Genomic DNA, 21,932 nt, shown 5'->3' with positions numbered 1-21,932 from the left:
CCCTCTCCTTCTGGTACTAATCATTAATTCCTCTCAAACTTCCATCCCAACCCACAGATGGCACTTCTACATCCAAGTGACTTGGCAACAGGATGGCACCACCCGTTCTCAGTTTTTGGGTCAAGGTGATTGCCCTTTCACTGGCTGTAATCAGGCTGTCACCCTTAATGTTACTGGATTCAACCAGGCCGCCGTCCCACTTATGTTCAGCAATGCTGTGCTTCATAGCAGACCAAACTGAGGAATCTTGTAAGCGCTGGCCTGACACCTATGGCGGATGCCCTTATAATTAATGCAAAAAACGCTTCCTAGATAAGCCTTGCTGTGAGAATCTAGCATACACCAAATTGACTATTTGGGACCCATGGAACCCAAAATGGGCTTCTGATGTTGATGGTAAATTTTATTCATGGGGTTTTGCCAAACACCCCTCAGCCTCTATCAGAATATGGAGAACTTATATACAAGTGCTCCCTCAAATTCACATAACCACCCAGGAGCAAGAGAGGGAACTCCAACACCAGCTGGATGCAGTTGCCCATCCTAAAGCTGACCCTTTCTCATGGGTGGCCCTAATACATCAGGGCCTTCAGCTTCTCAATTTGTCCAAAGTAAATAACATTTCGGACTGTTTCCTCTGAGCAGGTTTGGATCGTACTCTGTTAATTGTGATTCCCATTGATTTTCTGCTCAATACCTCAACTAGACCCCAAGGACCCCCCTCTCCAGCCTTTGAGGAAGTACCTCTTTTTTGAAACTCATCAGGGAACTTCTCTTGCTGCTACACTTCCTCAGGTTCAGCACCTGTGACCAGATTGTTCGAATTTCTTCCTTAACCTTTGCTCCACCTAGGTTCTTTTTCTGGTGCAATGGTACCCTGACAAAAAATCTAAGCCTCAACATGCTGTTTGCTTTTTGTGTTCCTTCCACCTTGGTTCCTCAACTAAATCTGTACAGTGAGGCTGAGTTAACATGACTTGTTACTACCTCCCTTTCCAGGACAAGAAGGGCCATCTTTCTACCAGTAGTAGTTGGCCTCTCCCTGGCCTTCTCCCTCGCTGCCTCTGGACTTGGGGCAGGAGGACTTGGTTTTGCAGTAACAGCTACTCAGAAGCTTGAACAACAACTTCGGGAAGCAGTAGAGGCATCAGCCACCTCTCTCGCTTCCCTACAAAGGCAAATAATATCTCTTGCCCAAGTCTCATTGCAGAACCGTCAAGCTCTAGATCTTTTGACGCAGATAAAGGGGGAATCTGTCTGTTCCTGAAAGAAGAATGCTGCTATTATATCAATGAAACTGGATTGGTTGAAGAGAATGTTGACACCGTCCGTCGTTTGGGTGAAAGGCTTAAACAGCAACCATCAAATGACCCCTGGCCAGGCTGGCTAAACTCAACCCTCATTGGGTGGCTGACTCCCATTCTCACTCCTATATTAGTAATAGGACTTCTGTTAATGATTTCTCCCTGCCTCCTCAGGTTCGCTCGAAAGCATGTGAGTGAAATTGCCAGAGTGACCTACAACCAGATGCTCCTACACCCCTATGGTCACCTCCCCACTGAACCTACACCCAAGCCACTCCCCCCAACGATGCCCCTAATCAAGCAGGAAGTAGCTAGATGAAATTCGCCGCCCTGTATCACCAAAAAGGCTGGAATGTTAGGTTGGTGGTGGTGACTTGGTGGGTACTTAGAACAAAGCAGCCGCGCGGGAAAAGAACATCAATCAGATGCCGGCAGAAACGCCTGTCAATCAGCCAGATCTCCTGACTAATGCCTGTCAATCAGCAGGACCCCCTGGCCAATCCTGGAGTTCAGCCAGCTCCCCTGACTAACTCCAAAGGGACAAGGGACCCTAAAAACACCTTTTCCTGTCCCAAGCCCTTCCCTTCCTGCTGTAAGCCCCATAAAAGTCCAGTCTGGTCAAGCTTCCACGCGGTTTCTCCTCAGACCCTTCCCCTGTCCCCTCTGTGGGTCTGATCGAGTTCTGCCTGGGAGTGATATCTCAATAAAGCCTCATTCAGTGGCTTTTTAAAATCTGCCTCCTTTGGTCACTGCCCGCCTCGCCTGATCTGACAGTAGCTACACAGCTTTTTAGGTGCCATTGTGGACAATGGCATAACTGGTTGATTCATTTTAGCTGATTTTTTATTTTTATTTTTATTTTTTTGCGGAGGATGATAAGGGAGAAAAAAAAAAGTCAGCCAAATAAGAACACATCTTCTCTTCATTTAGAAGTCAACATTCAAGGTAAAAGAATTCTCTATTAGATTGGACATCACTCCCATGCTCTGATGCTCGCCTATTCTCAAAGAAGTTATTCTTCCCTTCCAGTGAATTATTCTCCATAAAGTCAACTATATTTTCTACTCTGAAAACCTTGTGAAAGCTCAACTCCAGCATGAGCCTGTCTACCACGAATTTAATGTACTGCTTCATCAAAGTGCAGTTCATCCCAGTGAGCTTCACAGCCAAGGCCACCGTGAGGAACTCCTGTTCTATCCTCACAGCATTGATGATTATTGCTTTTGCTCTCTGCTCTGATGGTTTGTGTAACAGGTGTTTAAACATTCAGCAGGCAAAGCCACAGTGTAAACCCTTGATTCTGATAATAAGTTCATTGGAAAATGTGAGACCAGAATATTGACACAAAAAAACCAGAAAAGAAGATTCCTTCCGCAGTGGCAAAGGCTAAAACATGTTCTCGTAGGTAGCCTCTTTGACCCCAATCCAACTCAAGGCCCAATCTGCTTTCCTCTTCACACAAGGCATCCTTTTGATAGCATTGGAGAGAAATTCCCTTTCTTTAGAATCTTTAGGGCTGGGGATGTGGCTCAAGCGGTGGCGCACTCACCTGGCATGCGTGCGGCCCGGGTTCGATCCTCAGCACCACATGTAAGGGTAAAAGAAATTGAAGTTAAAGCATAAAAGTTAAAGGGTAAAAGACCGGGTGTTGTAAAGTTTCTAAGCTGCAAGGTCTGAGTTAAAATGTAAAGGATTAGGTATTGTTAGGTTTCTATGCTACCTGCAAAACCTTAAATTTCTGTAGCTGTTGAGACAATGCTTGGAACTGCCCAGTAAATATTTCCCCTGACTATTGGTTGTTTAATAAGGGCTCTGTGTGGTCGCACGTAGGCATTGCAGGGCCTGGACCAATCAGTTTAAATGTAACCCCCTCCTTAGGAATGACCTATCACTCCAGCCTGACCTGTTCCCGCCAATGAATGAACCAATCATGTTTAGGAGTTGTTATTCAATTTTCCCGCGCCTCATGATGATTTGTTCTGATGTATACAAAGCCCTCCACCCTCCCCAAAAAGTGTACTTAAGCAGTGCTCAGCCCCTGCTCGGGGCTCTGGCTGCTTTCCCTTCTTGAGTGGGCACGGAGCCCCAGCATGCTGGTTCAATAAATCCCCCTTCTGCCAATTGCATGAGTGGTCACTTGGTGGTCTCTTTCTCCGACATTTCGCGGGACCCTTACACACATACAAACAAAGATGTTGTGTCCGCCGATAACTAAAAAATAAATATTAAAAAATTTTCTCTCTCTCACTCTCTCTTAAAAAAAAAAAGAATCTTTAATGTAAGTGTCAATAAGGAGACTATACATTTTAGAATGCATGTTTTCCGTGGCAACTTGGAAGCCATAGAAACAGCACACTTCTGTAATTTGAACTTCTTGGCTAAATCATTCCACCAAATTTTCATTTGTTATGCCATCACTTGCTGCAAAGAAAGCCAGAACAAGCAATATAAAATATCGTTCCTCAGGGCTGTTTGTGGTGGCACATGAAAAACCAGCCTCTACCTCAGAGCAAAGTCTGTCCAAGGAAGGGGGCGTGACCCTTGTCCTTGGAAAGACCCACAGAGCACTCCTAGGCACATACCCACCCTGCTGAGTTGTTTATCTACAAATAACAGGGGAGATCTGCTGCGCCAGTTATCCCTGACCCAGGCTAGGTGAGGACACATAGCAACCCCCTAGCAACCACCAATCAGCATGAGACAGGGAAAATACCTGGGATGCCAGATGACCCTCTCAGTAGTTTATGGTGGTTGATAACATGTTGGGAAACCATGTAGTTCAGCATGTACTCCCCTCGTGGCCTAAACCAATCAGTTCAAACGAATCCCTCTCTTGTACTAACCAATTACCCCTACCTACCCAACTTGTTCCCGCCAGTGAATGTGCTAATCATGTTTTAGAGTTGTTTTATGATTTTCCCGAGGTGGGTGATGATTTGCTAAGAGATGCTATGATGTATGTGAAGTCCCTGCCTTCCCCAAAGAGTGTATAAAACTGTTACAAACCCTGGGCTCAGGGCCTCTCAGCGTCACCAGTTGCAGTGTGCACGGAGGACCGAGCTAGCTCACAATAAACACCTCTTTGCTGCTTACATCGATCTTGGTCTCTGGTGGTCTTTTGGGGGTCCTGAATTCAAGCATAACACATACACATGTAATCCCAGTGGCTTGGGAGGCTGAGATGGGAGGATTGAGAATTCAAAGCCAGCCTCAGCAAAAAGTGAGGTGCTAAGTAATTCAGTGAGACTCTGCCTCTAAATAAAGTACAAAATAGGGCTGAGGATGTGGTTTAGTGGTCAAGTGCCCCTGAGTTCAATCCCAGTACCAAAAATAAATAAATAAATGTATCATATATATATATATATGATATATATATCATATATATATCATATATATATATATCATATATATATATATATATATATATATATATATATATATATATACCCATATATATATTTCCTCAGGCTTCAGGGCTTCCCAATGCTGAATGTCCTTGGAAAGATCCACCTCCTTGGCTGTCTGAAAGGAAGCCTCACTTTCTTGCATATCTGCCAAATATCATGGTATTCAATAGGAAAGATGATGTAAGGATGGCCTTAGGCCTTAGCCTCAGCAACTTCATTTTAAAACTCCATTTAAAAATAAATCTGCAGGGGCTGGGGATGTGGCTCAAGCGGTAGTGCACTCGCCTGGCATGCGTGTGGCCCGGGTTTGATCTTCAGCACCACATACAAACAAAGATGTTGTGTCTGCCGAAAACTAAAAAATAAATAAATTAATTAATTAATTAATTAAAAACAAATAAATAAAACCTGCAGTCTCACGAGGCAAGCTGCAGAGCCCTCCAATATGTCAATCAGGCATAGCCTGATAAAAGCAAGTCACTTTCCACAACCCTGGTAAGAGTCAGAGTGAAGTCACATGTCATTTGTCATAATCCTGATAAGAGTCAGAAATCAGCAAACCACATGTCCTAACTCTAAGAATGAAAGATGTTACTAAGAAACCTGGTAGAGGGGCTAGGGTTGTGGCTCAGTGGTAGAGCACTTGCCTAGCATGTGTGAGGCACTAGGTTCAATTCTCAGCACCACATATAAATAAATAAATAACAAAGATCCATTGACAACTAAAAAATATTTTAAAAGAAAAAAAAAAAAAAAAAAAAAAAGAAACCTGGTAACAGCTGATAGGGACCCAAACGGTGAACAGAAGCTCCCAAAATTTAATATAAATATTGGAGCAAATGAACAGACATTCAGCCAGCCAGCACTGATGCCCACACGCTGGAGGGCCTGATGAGGCCCTGGACTGACACCCCAACTCTTCTCATCTGCCTGATCCACTGCACCATCCTCACTGCTCTCTAACTCTATAGCAGCCTCTTGACTCTGGTGAGGAAAGGACGTCTTTACGTCTCCTTACAACTGGCTCCTCAGCCAGTGGTCAACTCCACTCCAGGGGAAGCCTCTATTGGTTCCTGACCTGGTCACTGCGGTCTGAGTATGCATCTGCTGGACTTGAGACCCCTTAGGTCTTAAGACTTTAAATCTAGCTCTGAAGCTCAGCATTCAGAGGGAATGTCTGTAATGGGTCTGTCGTGATGAAGTGTGTTCACAGTGCTTAGAGTTAACTTAGAATGGTCTGCTTTGAGTTGATGATGTCTATTGCAGTGCCCAGCATTAAGGATTGCATTCCTTAGACTAAGAACCTATAGAGTGAAATTGTATTAAGTGATTCGAGTGAATAAAACATTGAAGGGGCAAAAGCGCGTGGAAATTCTTTATCTTTCCCCTCAACTGCAGATGTTGCACTTTGCCCCATTGCAACAGATGACAAAGTGGCGGGTGTTCTCTCTCAGTAGTGGTCCATCCCCTACGCCGGGGGCAGGTACTTTAGTTAGCCTCCACGGGCTCCTTGGAAGATCCTCCTTGCAGTCTTGCTGGCCAGGACACCAGTCCCACTGAGGGCCGGGAACATGTCCTCCTTGTCTGCCAGGCTGAGCCCCTTCAGCAGCGAGAGCTGCAGCTGCTGCTGGTCTTCGGTGGTGGCAAGTGGGGTGCTGACCAAGAGCATGGTGGTGGCAGTGGCAGACATCGAGATGGCAGTGAACAAAGTGGCCAAGTGGAGCCCAGAGCCTCTTCTTCACTTTTGAGGATAGTTTTTATGGATATAAAATTCTTGGTTGATTTTTTTTTTTTTTTTGGCATTTTACTATATCAACCCACTGCCTTCTGAGTTTCATGGTTTCTGCTGGAAAATAATCTGTTACTTTTATTAATGAATGCTTGTATAAAAAGTTGCTTCTCTCTTTGTTTTGACTTTTGACAGTTTGCTTATAATGTGCTTGAGTGTGGATCTCTGTGTTTACCTCCTTGGTATTTGTTGAGCTTCTTGGATGTGTGGATTCATGTATTTTATCAAATTTGGGTAGTTCTGGCTATTATATCTTCAAATGTTCCCTTTTTGGCTGGGGGGTAAACTGGGGATTGAACACGGGGGGCACTGGGCCATTGAGCCACATCCCCAGCCCTATTTTATTTACAGACAGGGTCTCATTGAGTTGCTTAGTGCCTCGCTTTTGCTGAGGCTGGTTTTGAACTTTCGATCCTCCTGTCTCAGCCTCCTGAGCTGCTGGGTGATAGACTCAGCCTGATTTTCTCTTAAAATTGGGAGCCATCTCGCCACAAAGCCATGAAAAGATAATTTCAGCTTTACTATAAGCTACTGCAAATTCTGAACCTGCTTGGAATGCCTGCCCGTGCCTTGAACTCACCCATGCCTGGCTCTCTGACCAGATAGCAGCCCTCTCTAAACTTTAGTGACCCCTCACAAATCTTGGCCTTCCCTTGCCAGATAACGACCCTCTCTAGAGTCTGAGGCTCTAATGACCTTCATAAATTCTGATGTCGGGGCCAGCAAAATGTAAACTACCATTTGTGTTATGCTCGTCAGAGTTTTGTCATCTGTAACCCGACTTTGTATAACTTTCTGGGCTATAAAGCAGGGCTGCAAGAAAGCTGTGGGGCTGTCTTGTTCCCGTGGTTTTTGTGGGGAGAGGCAGCCGGCCGGTTGAAATAATAAGCTTGCTTTAATTTGATTTTAATTGGAGTAAGTGGTCTTTTCTTGTGTCCTGGTCCAACACTGGGATTTCAGGTGTGGCCCAATAACTCTTACTCACTTTTTTAGCATTTCTTTGGAGGGATGGGCACTTACAGCCTATTCATATTTAGCCTTGTGGAACCAGTTTCCTCTTCTTAAAATGGGGATAGTAGTTGAAGGATATGGAAAATAAGTCCAAGGACATCTTCCCTAAGCTTTTGTCATTTAAAATCCCAGACCCAGGCGTAGTGGCACACTCCTGTAAGCCTGTAATCCCAGCAGCTCAGGAGGCTGAGGAAGGGATCATGAGTCCAAAGCCAACCTGAGCAAAAAGCAAGGCACTAAGCTATCAGTGAGACCCTGTCTCTAAATAAAGTACAAAAAAGGGCTGGGGATGAGGCTCAGTGGTTGAGTGCTCCTGAGTTCAATCCCCAGTACTCAAAAAATAAAATAAAGTCCCAGGCCTCAGCTAAAGTGCAGGAACACAAAAGGAACTCGACCTGACTGGCACCTGACCCCTCACCCTAAAGGGTCAGCTGACCCCAGTACAATAACCCCCAGGAAACTCCCTATTCACATTCCTGTCCCACCCTAATGGATCAGCAAGACCCCAATACAACGGACCCCAGGAATTGCCCTCCTGTCCCACCCTAAATGAAGCCTATATAAACCAGACCCTTGCTTCTGCCTGACGCCACTTTCTGCCCTGAAAATGAGACTCACAAGGTTCCACCAATTGACTCTGCAGCTGAATCTTGAATAAAGAAAAGCTTGAGGTTTGCTTCCCTTCTCCCAAATAAGATGTTGTTTCCAGCTAAAACTTAAAAAGAAATATTAAAAGAGAGAGAGAGAGAGAGAGAGAGAGAGAGAGAGAGAGAGAGAGAGAGAGAGAAACCCTGAGGAGAAAGAAAGAGCAGAACAGGATGCCAATTGGCTCCATCTTGATATCATGGCAACTCCAATGACTGCAAAGCAGGGCCCTGTTCTGTCATGCCAAAGATGGCCCCTGTGACCTGTTCCTTCTAATGTACCAGTGGCCTCAAGACCCATACCTCTCCCCTTTGCATTGTGGCTTCATTCTCCCAAGAGAGAGGAGGAGATTGGTTCCTCTCACCAGGAAAGCTGGACCAGGCTACCTCACAGGCTGCCAGTCAGCCAATGGGTGGCTTCTCTGGCTCAGAACTCACCCCTGGTCCAATCAGCTGAGAGAGGCCATTCTCATTCAAACCTGGGACGGAGACTGATGCCGGGAGGCCTGCTGGCAATGTGTAGCATGAGCCGAGCTGTGGTGTGAAATGCTTCTTGTGTAGAAGAATTCTAACCAGGGCTCATAACAGAGCAACTTGAGGGTGAGGACTGCACTTCAATGTCCGAGTCCCTTCACTGAGTGGCTCCATCCCCTCCTCAGAGACCCCTCCAAGGATTTGCTGATGGAAACTGGCTGCTCTAAGGGAGTCTCAGACTATTGGCAAAGCCATATCAGGACCTGGGAGGTGGCAATACCTGGGGACTCGACATCAGGAGAGGGACAAACAGGTGTAGCCCATCAGCCCAAAACTTAGAAGGAAAACTTGGGCTGGGTCTAGGGGAAAGAGGACGGGAAGATGGAATTCCAGGTTGTGAAGGATGCCTGTGGTGTGATTGTGCTTTTTCTGGGGCCCATCCTCCACTGCTCAGCCCTACCTTGGTCTTGGTCCAGGTGTTGGGTGACCTCTGTGGTTTTCATGGATCTGCCTGGCATGCCAGAGGGGGTTGCCTTCTTCCCTGCTTATCTCAGAGGGTACAGCTAAGCCTAGTACTCTTTACCAAAGACTCTGGGGACTCCAGCTCCTGTTTTCCCCGGGCTCATGAGTCTGAGCTCTAGCTATGACCTCATTCCAGGATTCCACACTTGAGTATCAAATGTCCACTGCTTCTAAATAAAGGACTGAATTTGAACCCAGGACACCTGACCAGCCTATGTGCACTTAACCATGGGACTAAATGGCCTCTGTAGGGGCAGCTGCTCTCCTGTGTCCATCCTCCTCTCTGCAAGTTGCTGCTCAGGCCTCATCTCTGCCTCCCTGGGCTGCAGAAATAGCCTCAGCCAAGGACTGCAGAAATAGCCTCAGCCAAGGACTGCAGGAATAGCCTCAGACAAGGACTCTCCTTGTCCCTTTTCTGTGATTCACTGTCCACATGCAGCCACCGGGGAGTCGTTCCAGTAGAGGGCTTCAGGGTTGCTTTTCCTTGATTGAAATACGAAGTTCAGATGCTCTGACTTTGTACAAAAGGCCCTTCATCCTCTCTCCTAACCCTCCCTCACCCCCTAGGAACCATCATCAGAAGTCCCCACAGTGTACTCCATGCTCACGCCTCCCACCTAGCACCCCTGATGGAGGTGCCCCTACTCCACCTCAGTAACTCACCCCTCAGTGCCCAGCTGGAAAACACTGCCTCCAGAATGCTTGCCCTGACCTCTCAGGTGGGATCCATGGCTCCCTCTCCTGGACTCCTGTATCACACGCTCTCACAGGCCTTAATACAAATTACACTCTGTTTCCCGTGGCCTTGGCAGTGGGGGCTGCATCCCCCGGATTCCAGGGTCTCCAGACCCAGGGCCTGGCCCAGGGCAGGTGTCTGTGAACAGCGGTCAGAGGAATGAACCCTCACTTGGGGTCTGGCCTGTGGTTTCTGGGCAGGTGCCCCATGCTGTCTCAGCGCCTGATACATGGCAGGTGGGCAGGAAATGCTTGTTCTTTTCTGGGCTGGGCAGTTGGTGCAGACGTGTGAAGATGAAGCCAGCACTTCATTCTGAGAACTGGCTGTGTGGTCAAAGCCCTTTGGGGGCTGACTGCCTCTCTCAGGATACATTTCTAAGGAGAAGCCCTGGCCTGGCAGAGGACGCAGATGAGAGCCAGGGCTAATGGCAGGGGACAGCTGTCCGTCCAGCAGGTGCTCCTCTCAGGAGGAAAATACAGGGCTCCTGCTCCTTATAGGGCCAAACACCCTTGTCTGTCATGTGGCTCAGAGGAACCAAAACAGGGATGCATACTAACACCAATCCCTGTCCCTCTCAGGGCTTGTCATTTTACCTGTCAAGTAGGTACAATCATTCCCACCCCACTGAGCTCACTGCGGCCAACTGCACACAGAGCCAGCTGCACTTTGAAAATAAAGACTCCATGAGTGCATCATACAAATGAACAGGTTGTAATTAGACCCAGGAGCCGGGGCAGAGGGAGAAACAGGGCAAAAGCCAGAGTATGTGCTTAGGGCTCCTGTCCCAAGTCCCTTGAGGAAAAGAAGCACGTGGTGGGCAGGAGGGACAGCACCTTCATGGAGGAGGGAGATGGGGGCTGTGTCCCAGCTCTACCATGGGCCGGTCACTTCCCCACGGGACTTGGTTTCCTCACCTGTACAGTAAGGGAGACATAGTCCCTGGCCAGTTCCTTCCAAGGGCTTTAATGAGGCTTAGTGAAGGAGTGGGTGTGGAAGAGCTCTTCACAATGGAAAGTCCACTGTATGCAAGCAGGCTAACTGCTCTTCTTGAAGCCAGGCCCGGTTGGGTTCTGGGAAGTGGGGATAGTAAATGTTGGCCAAGAAAAATACTGTATTAACTGGGCATGGTGGCGCAAACCTGTAATCCCAGCTACTTGGGAGCCTGAGGCAGGAGGACCCTCAGCAACTTAACAAGACCCTGTTTCAAAATAAAAAATAAAAACGGCTGGGGACGTAGTTCAATGATGTCTCTGAGTTTAATCCCCAGTACAAAACAAAAACACTGAGGACCAGGTACGGTGGCACCCACCTGTAATTCTAGTGGCTCGGGAGGCTGAGGCAGGAGGATTGTGAGTTCAAAGCCAGCCTCAGCAAAAAGCAAGGTGCTAAGCAACTCAGTGAGACCCTGTCTCTAAATAAATAAAATACAAAATAGGGCTGGGGATGTGGCTCAGTGGCTGAGTGCCCCTGAGTTCAATCCCTGGTACCGAAAAGAAAAAACAAAACAACAACAACAAAAAAAAACACTGAGGCTCAGAGCCGGGTCCTTTGAGTACCCTCAGATCCTCACTCAGCACCTCTTCCTTCATGCTCCCTTCAACTTCCCTGGCACCTTTTGCCCTGCGTGGGAGAGAGGACTATTGGGTGGCTGGGGCCCAGGACAAGGAAGAGCCCCTGCTCTGGGTTGGCCCCACCTCCCACTTTGATTGGAGGTCCAGGCTGCATCAGCTGCACCTGCAGCCAGGCCTGCTGGCAGTTCTGCTCCGGGGTCAGCAGGTGGAGGTCTTGATTAACAGATGCAGTCTTGATGGTGGGGGAGGGCCTTGGTCTTCACCCTCTTTTCCTTGATTGCCATCTTCTCAATGTGGTCTTCTGTGTGTCTAGATGAAGTCCGTTCTCTGTGAGGCCTAGAATGATCGGTGGTGGATTCTTTCTTGCAGAACCCCAAGTAGCCAGCAGCCAGGGATGGAGAGTGGCTTCTGCTGCCTCCTGCACCTGCAGCCAAGAGCCTGCCCAGCAGAGGCCTGAGCCCAGCCTGTCATCCCTTCTGGGCTGGGTCTCGGCTCCCGGAGATGTGCTGAGAAGAGGGCTGCCAGGAGCCCTGACGGGCCTTTCAGAGCAGTGCCTTGAAGAGGAAGGAGAGGGAGGCTCCGCAGGAGAGTCCCAGGGCCAGGAAGAAGGTCATGAGGGCGCCAGCCACCTCCCTCTCATGTGGCAACACCTGCCTGGAACACAGAGGAACAGAAGCTCTTAGAAAATGCCAGGCCCAAACCCCGGAGTAGCCCTGTGGTTCCCCGCCTGCCCCTACACAAGACACCTGAATTCCAGTCTGTGTCTGACCCCATTCCTGTGTTTAGTTTCCCTATATGTAAAATAGGGCCACTGAACAGACACCTTTCAGGGCCTTTGGGGTCCAACATTATAGGATTCTAGATCTCATGGCCTTCCTTCTTGACAAAATGCCCACCAGCTTGTTCTCCATGTCACCTGACTCTCCTGAGATTCCCAACTCCCCTGCCCCTAGAGGAAACAGCCCATGAGCTTTGCTTTTGAAAAAAACCTTAGCTCCCTTTTAAATGAGAATCTCTGCACTAAATGGGCTCTAAGGAAGGACAGCCCAACCCATTTATTTATATAAGGGGAAACTGAGGCCATCCCAGAGGCCCCAGAACCAGTGCCTAGGCTATGTAGGCAGGTACCTTCCAGCCAGAGGCCAGCTCAGCAGTGAAGGCCTGACCCACAGGGTGGCGCCAGTGAGGCGTGGACACAGCCAGCAGGCGGCCAGCTCCCTCCCTTGCAGCTGTCCCTCCTCAAAAAGCCAAGCCCCCTCCCCACCCCAGCACCTGCCCCCAGACCTAGGCGCCAGGCACATGGTGAGGGACACCAGGTAGCCATTGGAAACGGCGAAGAGCAGCATGAAGGTGATGAAGTAGGCGTCCTGAGGGAAGAGGATGGGCAGCCGGGCCCGCTCAGGCACGTGGCACAGCATGAAGAGTGGCACGAACAGGAAGCGCAGGCACACCAGCAGGGGCAGCAGCCGGCTGTCCTCATCTGGCTGTGGCACAGGCTCGGTGAGTGCTTCCCCAGGACACCCATGAGAGACCCATCAACCATCCCCCGAACTCCTCTGCCTCCTCTGCCGTGACCTAGGACTGGGGCCTCTAAGGAACAAGGACTGGGCCACGGCCGCCCAACAACCAGGACAGGCCTGGGGCTAGCCTTGGCCTCTCCCTAGCTCTAGTTTGGGCTTTCTCCAGGGAAGAATTGAAGAGGCCTTAGAAAGCATCCCTGGCTTCCAAACTTAGTTCCCCAGGGCATCCCTAGGGGTTCCATATGCTCCTTAGGGGCAGATGGCTTTCTTTTCCTTTAAATTTATTTTATTTTTAAAAAATTTTGAGTTGTAGATGGACACAATCCTTTTTTTTCTATTTTATTTTTATGTGCTGCTGAAGATCGAACCCAGTGCCTTACACACGTGCTAGGCAAGTGCTCTACCACTGAGCTATAGCCCTAGCCCTCTTTTCCTTTTAGTTTTTTAATTGGCACATAAAAGTTGCACATACTTATGGGGTACCATGTGATGTTTCAATTAGGTACACTTCTAGCATTCAAATCAGTGAGCATATCTGTCTCTTCAAGCATTTATCATTTCTTTTTTTTTTAATTTTATTTATTTTTTAGTTTTCGGTGGACACAACATCTTTGTTTGTATGTGGTGCTGAGGACTGAACCCGGGCCGCACACATGCCAGGTGAGCGCCTGGCTACTGCTTGAGCCACATTCCCAGTCCCGCATTTATCATTTCTTGGTGGTAAAACCATTCAAAATCCTGTCTCCTAGCTTTTACAAAGTATATAGTACATTATCATCATCTATAGCCACCCCGCTGTGCAACAGAACCCCACAACATATTTTTCCTATCCAAATATAACTTAGTACTCAACATATGACCTCTCCCAGATGGGGTTTCTTAGTAGGATGGGAAGCTGGAGATCCGGGCCCATCCTGCCTGGATCAGACAGCAATGCTCTGCTGCATTTCTAATGTCTCTAAGGGAGATTTCACTTAGCACCTTGCTAGAAGCAATTTGGAAACAAGGAATCTTGTTCAACCCCTCACCAGGTATAGGAAACTCCACATGACATTCTCTGAACACGGAGGGCTGGGCCCTGGGCTGGACACTGTGGACACAGAGGTCAACTCTGGATGGCTTCCACTTTCGATAAGCTCAGCCCAGGCTTGCATGTGCCAGAGGCCAAGCGCTTACTGCTGCTTGGCAGGCTCTTTCACTGCAGACCAACAGGACTACTACAAAGTCACTTTTTGCAATTTCATGCCCTCTGGCCGCCCCCAACTGCTTCCTATAAATTGGCAGCTTGTCCAGCCCAGCTGTGCTCACCCACAGGAAGTATGAGGTCAAGCTCCGCCCCAGCCAGTCCATGACGTTGAAGAGCAGGAAGCAGCAGATAGGGTTGAAGAACTGACCTGGGGGAGACAAAGGGTGGCTCACCCTGGTCCCTGACTCTCCTCTCCTGTCTCCCCCTATCATTTTCTTTACCCCAACACTCACTCCATTTCCCAGGACTGGTGGAGCTGGTCACCATGGCTGTGATGGCAGGGAAGACCGACAGGGTGACTGTGAAGACCAACACAAGGCACAGCGCCGTCAGCCAGATCTGGGAGCCGGAGGCAGGGGTGTGAGCGGGCAGGGCAGCCCCGGCCCAACACGGCCCCAACCTTCTCACCCCAGCCCTGCCCGGGTGCAGGACACCAGGGGCCTGGCCCAGTTGTGTCCATGACCTGCCATGACCCTATGACAAGTGGGATATGAAGACCCCATTCTAGCCTAAGAGCATCTGGTGAGGACTGGAGAGGGTGTCCCACCCTTCTTCCCCAGGAGTGGTGGCCGGGGGTCATCTCCCAGCTGTACCTTCTGGAAGACAATGAAGACTGAAGGTTTTTCTAGCTTCTGGGGCTCATCTAGCTCTGGTTCCAGCTCGGGCTCCTTCTCAGGGTCAAGATCTAGAGTCAGAGTTGCCACCTGGGGGCTGTTGGGAATCCCATTCTTCTCATCTGGGGCAAGAAGGGAGTGTGGGGTCATGTGATCTAGGTCTCCCAACAGTCAGCCCTGAAGGAGGAGGATTCCCAGCAGTTAAAACAAGTGACCCTTCTCCAGCCCAGGGTACCAGCAAAGGGAAGCAATGGTGTCAGTATGCCACCTGTTTATTAAGCCCATGTATGTGCCAGGCAACAAGTTAAGTGTCTCAGATGAGTTGTCCCATTGCCTGCCATTGTTTTGCAAATGAACAAACAGGCTGGAGGAGTGAAGTGGTTTGGTGACTTTTCTAAGGCCACTCGGCTTAGGTGTTGTGAAGCCAGGATTCAGAGCTCGCCTGCAAGAAGCTCCGCTGCCTTCCCATTTTTGTTTTTGTTTTTGGTACTGGGGAGTGAACCCCGGAGCACTTTAGCACTGAGTTATGTCCCCAACCTTTCTCTTGAGTCATGGTCTCACTAAGTTGCTTAGGGCCTTGCTAAGTTGCTGAGGCTGGCCTTGAACTCAGCCTCTTCATTTTAAAGAGCAGACAACTGAGGCCCAAAGAGCAGCAAGGCATGACTTTAATTTCAGACTTCCCTTTGAGATCTTCCTGTGCTCACCCAAGGCTCTGGAGCAGGTCATGGTGGTGCACACCTACAATCCCAGCGGCTGGGGAGGGTGAGGCAGCAGGTTTCAAAGTTTGAGACCAGCCTCAGCAATGTAGCAAGACCCTGTCTCAAAGTAAAAACAGGGCTGGGGATGTGTTCAGTAGTTAAGCACTGCTGGGGTCAATTTCTGGTACCAAAAATTGAAAAAAAAAAAAAAGCGAGAGAGTACAAAAGGCTCCTAGGAGCCAGGTTTAGTTAGGGACAGCGTGGAACGCTTCCAGCAGAGCTGGCTCATGCTTCCTCTGGGTATCCCACCTCCTCAGCGAGGTCCTGGGGCTTACCAGCCTGGAGGAGCTCAGCTTTGGTCTCTAGCTCGTGAGTTGGGGACCGTGAGGGCTTCTTGGCCAGGTAGTAGCGGGCAAACTCCTGCAGAAGGATGGAGAGTATCGGGACGGCTAGGTGAGGTGTTTGGATCCCTCCCCACACCACTGGCTTGGAGGCCAGGACACCCCAGTGACTGCACATGGGTCTCTTCTGCCTCCCCTGTGCTCTCCCAGAGCCTCACTCGGGGCTCTGAGATGCCCTGAGATGGGCCCTGGAACCCAATGGCAGACTCACCAGGTGTGGTAGGCTCAGGTAGCACACGATGGACATGAGGATGCCCACACAGGGTGTGATGAAATATCCCAGGGCAGAGGTCTGGGCATCCACACCACCTGCAGAGGAGAAGGGGCTGGTTCTGCAGCTCCCATGTAGCCTCTAACTCCTGTCCTCCTTCCTAGAGTGCACTTCTCAGATGCCCAGCCTCTTCCCTTTTCCTTCACTGACTGAGTCTCATATGATGCCCCAGTCTGGCCCTTCATCCCTCTCTTTTCTCTACATGCCATTTAATATTTTATTAGTTGTTGATGGACCTTTGTTTTTATTTATTTATATGCAGTGCTGAGAATCAAACCCAGTGCCTCACACATGCTAGGCAAGCGCTCTACCACTGAGCCACAACCCTGGCCCTCTACATGCCATTTTTGTTGAGCATCTACTATGTGGCTTTCTCTTACTGCAGGCTCAGTACAATCTCAGCAGGAATTGTAATAATCATTTATGTGGGGAAATTATGGCAGAGAGGTTAAATGCCCCATCCAATGTGCCCAGCTAGTAAAGGCTGAGATGGATTAAAGCTTGTGTCTATCTCAAACCTACGCCCTGTCCCTTAACCTCAATCTGCTGGCACATATCAGGGTTGACCCCAGGACCCCCTTCCTGGTCATTCTCCCTCACTGCAGAGCCCAAGGGTCTGGCTCCCAGGCCCAATCCCCACTTCTCCATTACTCCATCACCTCTGTCTCCACCAAAAATCCAGGCACCTTCTGCACACCCTCTGTGATCCCAAACCTCAGAGGCCACCCCACACCTCCAGCAATCCAAGTCCACTCACTGGCCATGGACATAAGCATGGCAAGGGCAGCGAAGATCCCAGCCAGGCCCTGGCCGCTGAGGAAGAGGGTGCTGTAGGTGGATGGCATGGTGCCCAGCTGCCCGAAGAGGCTTCCCTGCAGAACTGCACAAAAGGCTGAGGAGAGACAGGGACATGGCTGCCACTCAATAAGGCAGCCTTAGGGGCTTCTTGGAGGAGGCCTTGGAAGAGCGCAGGGGGACTCTGGACTTGGCTGTACCGGGGTGAGCTGTCCTTGGGACTCTGGACATTCTGCTGCAACATCCCATTCATTCCTCTTCTGAAGCAACCACTGGCCTGTGGGGCTAGGTGCCAGGAGGCCAGCTCCAAGGTCACTGTGGGGCCTGGGACAAAGGGGTTTTCCTCTCCCTCTGGGCCTCAGTTTCCCCATTAGAGATCAGTGGTGCTGTCTTATCTTCTTGCATCTCTTGGGCCCTTTCTGTTACAGGGAGGAGGCAGGGGTGGGGGGCAGAAGTGCTCACAGTTGATGAACCAGACAGAGACCATGGTGATGGAGAAGAAGGGCCCAGGGCTCATGTCCACCTTCACCAACGCTGCTGTCAGGGCGAAGAGCAGCAGGATGCCCAGCAGGCTGCCCAGAATGCGCACCGCCTCAGGGATGCTACTCGGAAAGGGATAGAGAGCATCAGGTGGGCCCCGGCCAGGCAGGGGGTGATGGGCAAGAGGTGCTGCCAGGGGCAGGACAGTGGGGCTGGGAGGGCCAGGCAGGTGGAGCAGGGGAAGGATGGAAGGTCTTCCTGGGCCCAGATGATAGGTACTGCCTTGGCAGGAGATGGGGTCTCACCACTGATACAGGAAGGAGTTGAGGAGTGTGAAGAGCAGCAGAGGCAGCTGGGACAGCAGCGTCACCCAGTTGTTGAAGTTGAAGGTGTCTGTGGGGCCAGTGTGGTTGGTGCTCAGGGTCCCAGCTGTGCTGTTGGCCCCTGCCAGCCGCCCCTGAAAGTACTGCCAGATGGGGAGGAGGAGTAAGGTTAGGCATCCCTAGTCTGTCCCTTTGCCTCCTCCCAGGTGTGTGATTGCTTGGCTAATGCTTTGGGGACTACTTGCCTTATCCCTGCATTGTCCCCAGCACCTGGAACACAGTGGAAACTCTATGGTTATGCCCTAAATTGAATGGCTGGCATATGGAACAGGGCCCAAGCACTAAGAACCCCCAGCTCAAGCCTCCACGCATCTCTGGATCACCCTGATCTTTAGTCTCTAGTCCCCCCACAGCAGTCTCTAGATTCATTCATTCCGTGGGTATTTACTGAGTATCTACAGAAGTCAGGCTCTGGCTTAGGTGCTGACCCACTGCTTTCTCCCTGGAACATATATCCTGTCACTTCTCTGCTTAAGCGCCATTTACCTTCTACCCACACCTTCGTATTATGTACAGGGTAAACCCCAAGAGTTTGGAACAATATTTAGGACCCTGCAATATCAGATCCCACCCTCCCTTTTGTGTCCCATCTCTCACTCCATCCCACTAAGCACCAGCACCCCAGGTTCTGGATCTTTCTCTGAATAGGCCCTTGTCTCTGTAAGGAATGCCCTCTTTCCTCCTGACCACTCCTCCATCCCCCAACTTTGCCTACCCCACACTCAACTTGTAAATCCTCTGTGTTCTCCCTCCCCTGAGAACCACAGCACTCTGATCCAAGCCTGGGAAGGCCCCTGTCACCTTACATTATTAATGGCTCTGACCCATCTTATTCTCAAGACCAGAGACTGATTCATCTTTGGGCCTCTGGGGTCCAGCACAGAGCACATCTGCAAAGTTACTGCACTGAATATAATAACCCAGGCTTAAAAAGAATGCAAAGTCCACACTTCTGCCTTCCTTTCAGAGAACCAACACTGAGGATAGACTCTCCCTCTGGTATGGTTTCTCTTTATTCCTAGTGGCTGGTCCACGTAGGAGCACATTAAATGTTTGCCTAATATAATTAATTCTATTGTAAAGAAAATCAGAGGCTTGGATTACCCACTTTTGGAGTGACTGGACCAGAAATAACGACAGAGGAGGTGGGTGTTTAGCTCTTTTGCTGGTCCTAGACCCTCCCCCCGCCCCGAGCTGGTGGGCATTCCCCAAAGTTTGGCCTTCTCAGCCATGAGAGAGGTATTTCCGTTCTCTGAGGCGCCGTGCTTCGGAGAGCGAATGGGCATAGTGAGGAGTTTAAGGCAGCATGGGGAAAAAGCGCTCGGTGAGCCTCAGTCCGGGGCGGCTGGAGGGATGGAGGGTGTTGTGGCCACCGGGCTGTCTCACCGGGATGGCGGTGATGAAGAAGTTCCAAGGAAGGAGGGTGCCCAGCCCCAGGATGAAGAAGCTGATCCCGACCAGGTGGTAGCTGTGGAGATCAGTGAGAAGGTCACCCCAAGGCCTCCTGCCGGGCCGCCCCCCCGCCTCCCAGGCCGTCCTCCGGAGAGCGTACTACAACCCCCATCACCCCCGCGCAGCAGCCGAGGGAGTCGGCTGATGGGAATTGTAGTCCAATCCATCTTCTACGAACCCCGGCGTGTCTAGGGGAGCGGGATTGTTCTGACGACCGCCACCCGGGCCCCAGGACACATGGCACCGGGTTCCCATCTCACCTGTCCTGCGGAGCGTCTCCTCGCGCCATGGCCTTGGCAACGGAATGCACCGGGATGGGAGCGCAGAGGGGAGGCTGCACCCGCTCCTATGCGGGGCCGGAGGCCGGAGGCCGCGGGGACTGGGGGCCGTTGTCCCCGAACCCGAGTGCGGGCTGCTGGAGGTGGGGTGGGAACTCCAGGAGGATTTCCGCGGGTCTCAATCTCCACCGGCTCGGGCCTTAGCTCCGCCTCCGGGGCGGGGACAGAGGGTCGCACCACCTTCCTCCGCACCCCAAACCTTGGGCTCTTTTGGGGCGTTGTACCGAGTCCTACCTTAGGGTCTCCCTACCGGCCAGCCCACACCACCAGTGTGGCTTGGGGCAGCTGACCCGATGGGTGTCGCCGCCGCACCTCTCCGCAGCCCCCTGCCTTGCCCGCGGGCGTTGGTCGTGGATCCCTGCGTCTAGGGAGGGAAGGAGAGCGTCCCTCCCACTCCCCCGCGGAGAGCTCTGTGGTCCCCTTGGACCGGACTTTTCTTCTCTTCGCCGGCTGCGATGCTGCAGAAGCCGCGTTCGCGCCCCCTAACGTTGGGGTGCACCCGGGGCGCCTCTGCAGAGCCCCGTCCCAGGGCATAACTCGAGCTGGGCCAGCGCGCGGGAAAGCAGGAGCCTTCGCATGTCGCTTGTGGTCCTGGCAGGCTGCGCGGAGTTGGGTACCCCCGAGGCCGAGGAGCGGGCTGGATACCCAAGCTGGCGGAACCCCCAGGCGGATCTGAAAGACAGGCAGACAGACTAGCCTTCTCCAGCAGGTGCCTAGGGAAGCGCCCGGCCTTTGGGCCGAACAGCCGAGGTGCTGGCCCTGCTGGGGCGCCGGGGCGGGCTTCCAGGCCGAGGTGAGCTGAGCCGCGTTGGGAGCCGTGAGTGGTTCAGCAGAGGCTGGGAGAGAAGGGTGCCCCGGAAGTGCGCTCCCTCCCCGCGCGCTGTGTGCTTAAATACGTTGCCTTCAGCGGTCTACATCACATCTCATCAAAATGAAGATGCAGCCACATCCCGCTCTTGTTTTCGTGGGAAAACTTTGAAAAGATTCCAAACCATTGCAGTTTCGAAATTGGTTTGCTTGGTCTGTCTCATAATTTATAAATGGGTGTGGTTTCTCTGGGATGCTGGAGAAGCTAGAGGCTCTAAAGCACAGATTGTTTTCATAAGAAACGACATTTTGTAACCATCTCCAGATTACTTGTATTTTTCCTCCAGCCACCTGTGGATCTGTGGGGCAACCACTGTGTTTGTCGGGTTCACGGCTTTATTACTACCATCCTTCCCCCGCCCCCCCGCCCCCCCCCCCCCCGTGGCGTGGGATGAATGCTTGGTGACAAATAGATTGGATTGCAGTGTTCTGCAGGGGAGTTTAGGGAGACCGGGGACAGCATTGGATTACACTAAGAGAAAGTTACTCTCTTCAGTTTTCTTCCAAGCTTCCGAATATATCAAAGGGGAAAGTCTCAGTTCACGTTTTTTAGCACCCTCTAAATACTCCCACCACACAGGGACCTCAGCACCTGTCTTAACAATTCTATCTAAATACAAGTTAATAACTTTCATTTTCCTTATATTTATTCTTCTACTTATTTTAGGGCTGAAGTACTGATTTCCTATTTATGACAGTGATATAAAGTTTTCTTTGAAAAAAAAATCAGTATATTTATGAAAAATGAATCCTTTAAAGAAAATAAGCGTGACTACAGATGAGGACAGCTCTGCCCGAGTCTCGAAGGCAGGACGTGAAGAATGGAGTTTTGGGCAGCAGTGCATCTGTGAAGGGAGAGAACAGTCTGTACCAAGATTGGGCACAGGAGACGGCTGATGCATGCTGGGATATATGATAAGTGCCTTTGGATCAGTGCCTTTGGCTGGCGCGTGAGGAGGGAATAGAGCTTGTCCAAAACAGGCTGAAGGCTGAGTGTGGAACTGGGATTCCAGCTCACAGGCTCAGTCACGCTTGTCAAAAGCAATATTTTGTTACTATCCTGCAGTAAATTTGTGAACAGCAAAACCCACCCATGAAAGATTTTCACGTCAATATAATATCCCAAGTGTACAACAGAAGATAAATTTTAAAAAGCCTTTAGGAATAAAATAATATGTATGTGAATATGTTAACGCTCAAGACACATGAAGCTGTCAAAACACGTGCCATAGAGGCATGTGCTGAAACCAGTAAAGATCACTAACTTGCTGATGGTGATGTGATATTCTGCAATACTGACCAAGTCTTGGCAAAGTTCCAAGCAAAACAAAGAGCAGCTGTCCCTCTACAGAGATAGTAAGTAGCTGAGTTACTGGAAAATGCTGTGTATATTTAACCTTATAAATAAT

At 50.3% G+C, this 21,932-nt stretch overlaps 1 protein-coding gene and 1 pseudogene across 2 annotated transcripts; both read right to left on the bottom strand.

The window, feature by feature from the left end:
- Positions 1-2,230: 2,230 nt before the first annotated feature.
- LOC114100134 (ribonucleoside-diphosphate reductase subunit M2-like) lies at positions 2,231-6,383 on the bottom strand (annotated as a pseudogene).
- Positions 6,384-10,582: 4,199 nt separating this feature from the next.
- On the bottom strand, positions 10,583-19,697 carry Slc29a2 (solute carrier family 29 member 2). 2 transcript variants are annotated; one of them, XM_027944451.3, is made up of 13 exons: positions 19,579-19,697; positions 19,253-19,334; positions 17,789-17,949; positions 17,466-17,605; positions 16,966-17,100; positions 16,149-16,246; positions 15,872-15,956; positions 14,818-14,960; positions 14,458-14,563; positions 14,287-14,372; positions 14,007-14,068; positions 12,743-12,942; positions 10,583-12,112 (listed from the first exon to the last, which is right to left on the bottom strand). In XM_027944451.3, the coding sequence occupies exons 1-13, from the start codon at positions 19,605-19,607 to the stop codon at positions 12,069-12,071; spliced, it is 1,371 nt and encodes a 456-aa protein (XP_027800252.1). In that variant the 5' UTR covers positions 19,608-19,697; the 3' UTR covers positions 10,583-12,068. The 2 variants fall into 2 exon arrangements, with proteins under 2 accessions (XP_027800252.1, XP_027800251.1); XM_027944450.3 differs by lacking the exon at positions 14,007-14,068.
- Between the last annotated feature and the right edge of the window lie 2,235 nt (positions 19,698-21,932).

Source organism: Marmota flaviventris, chromosome 9 (assembly GCF_047511675.1).
Source record: "Marmota flaviventris isolate mMarFla1 chromosome 9, mMarFla1.hap1, whole genome shotgun sequence".
NCBI classification, from domain to species: domain Eukaryota; kingdom Metazoa; phylum Chordata; class Mammalia; order Rodentia; family Sciuridae; genus Marmota; species Marmota flaviventris.
This window is presented reverse-complemented; position numbering and strand designations above follow the sequence as displayed.